Source organism: Rutidosis leptorrhynchoides, chromosome 2 (genome assembly GCF_046630445.1).
Source record: "Rutidosis leptorrhynchoides isolate AG116_Rl617_1_P2 chromosome 2, CSIRO_AGI_Rlap_v1, whole genome shotgun sequence".
Classification (NCBI taxonomy): Eukaryota; Viridiplantae; Streptophyta; class Magnoliopsida; order Asterales; family Asteraceae; genus Rutidosis; species Rutidosis leptorrhynchoides.
This window is the reverse complement of record NC_092334.1, coordinates 644138654-644140621: the sequence shown is the minus strand read 5'-3', so window position 1 is coordinate 644140621 and position 1968 is coordinate 644138654. Positions and strand designations below refer to the sequence as shown.

Below are 1968 nucleotides of genomic sequence, written 5' to 3'. Positions count from 1 at the left end.
ACTCATGGTTGGCTACCTTTTGCAACCAACAAACATGTATAGTCACCGTCACCACCTTATGTCTAATCTACAGTTATTCTTCTTCATTATGTTCTTACCTTTACACGTAATAACTTTTTCGATCGTGTATTAGAATTACATATAGGTCATGCATTCAAATATGACATTTTAGACCCCACTGTTCCATTCAAAGTTGTACATTTCCCTAAGTATCTATATATAATACAGTGAGTTCTTTAGCCTTTACATACCACCCCTACACCTACATGTCCACACATACACACTTAGTTTTATTTGTGGTTCAAAATGAGAACTATGATAGACTTGGGAAGGGAAAGGGGACCTATGGGAATGCAGATGATTACCACAGCAACTACCATGGACTGCAGCAACAGGGAAGTTGGACTTCGCCGGTCTCTTCGGTCCCTGCTCGATTGCATAGTTCCGGCTTGTTGTGGTGCTGGTTTTGAACCTCATCCTGATCAGGGTTCCAATTATTCTCCTGATTCTTGTTCTTCTTCATCAGCTTTCTCTAGTGACACAGATTCACCGTCGCCATCATCCGCATTGACCACTGTAAGCATCATTTCATTTGCTAATACAAAATCTTGTAAACTTACTATTTTTTCGAAAGTCTAGCGGTATTTGCGTGGTTTGTCAACAAAGAGCTTGTGGGTTCAAATTTTAACTATCCGTGTACATAAATAGGGCAGCGCACACCATCAAATTTTATCCATACACCACTAAAAATGTTTTAAAAGGTTGTCCAATACAACATTATAATTATAATGCAGGTTTAGTTAAGTTGGGTACGGATCATCACCCATATAACTAGGGTAATGAGCACACTAGTCTCTTATCTTTAAATAATTTTAATCTCTGTGAACGGTTTGAATTTTTTAGAATCGTTCGTTGTCATCATCTTGTACAACCGTAAAAGGTACATTCTTTGGGCTGAAAAACGGACGTGTTAGTTTTTGTCTCCAGGACGACATTCACCACCATCATCACCGTCGAACACCATCAAGAAGATTGACAACCACCACCTTGGCATCATTTTCACACCCTCTTCTACTTTTGGAATTTGCAATTCCTACATCTTATTTAGCAAAGGAAATGCAACACGGTCTCTTACGTATTGCTCTTGTGGAGGAACAACAACAACCAAAAAATAATGATGGTGGGATATTTGAAGTCCCAGTTTGGTCTATGTACTGCAACGGACGAAAAGTTGGTTATGCGACTAGACGTAAGATGACAGCTGCTGATTCAGCTACACTTACCCGTATGCAATCCATCTCAGTTGGAGCAGGGGTTTTGCCAGCAGAAAATGAACATCGTACTAATGGGAATAACGGTATCATGTACCTCAGAGCCAGTTTTCACCGAATCATTGGATCATCGAACTCAGAATCGTTTCATATGATAAATCCAGACCAGGATGGACGATCCGTCTCTAATCCTCATAGTACTAGCCAAGAACTTAGTATATATCTTTTAAGATCATCTTCTTAACAGAAGTACAATGTTTATACCAATACATGTATGTATCTATGGGAGAGTGTGTATCTATATCTATATATTTATGAATTGTATTAGATAGCTACTGCAAATATATATTAATCTAGTTCTTCGATCACTCAAATCAAGATGAATATGTTGCTTGATTCATCGTATGAGATATAGGTTCATATAAGGTTTTGTATATAATTGCATGAAATGTAATTGTCTTTGTTCTCAGTAGTTGTATGTAAGTCATGAACTAACTTGGTTAGCCAATAGCCAGTTAAATTGACATGATAGCCGCCTTGTTGGTAACTTTGACCATGTTGACTTTTCTCTTATGTGGAGCTAACTACTAGGGCATCTTGTGATGGTTAGGAAGATTATTCAAAATGAACTGATTTATGAAAGTTTATGACTTTTTATATATTTTGGATAAAGAGTGTGCTACTATACCCAAAAGAA

At 37.6% G+C, this 1968-nt stretch overlaps 1 protein-coding gene across 1 annotated transcript; it reads left to right on the top strand.

Annotated features, from left to right (window-relative positions):
- Positions 1-267: 267 nt before the first annotated feature.
- On the top strand, positions 268-1644 carry LOC139893747 (protein MIZU-KUSSEI 1). Its single transcript, XM_071876921.1, has 2 exons — positions 268-576; positions 904-1644. Exons 1-2 carry the CDS (start codon positions 307-309, stop codon positions 1513-1515), a joined length of 882 nt encoding a protein of 293 aa, XP_071733022.1. The 5' UTR covers positions 268-306; the 3' UTR covers positions 1516-1644.
- Positions 1645-1968: the final 324 nt, after the last annotated feature.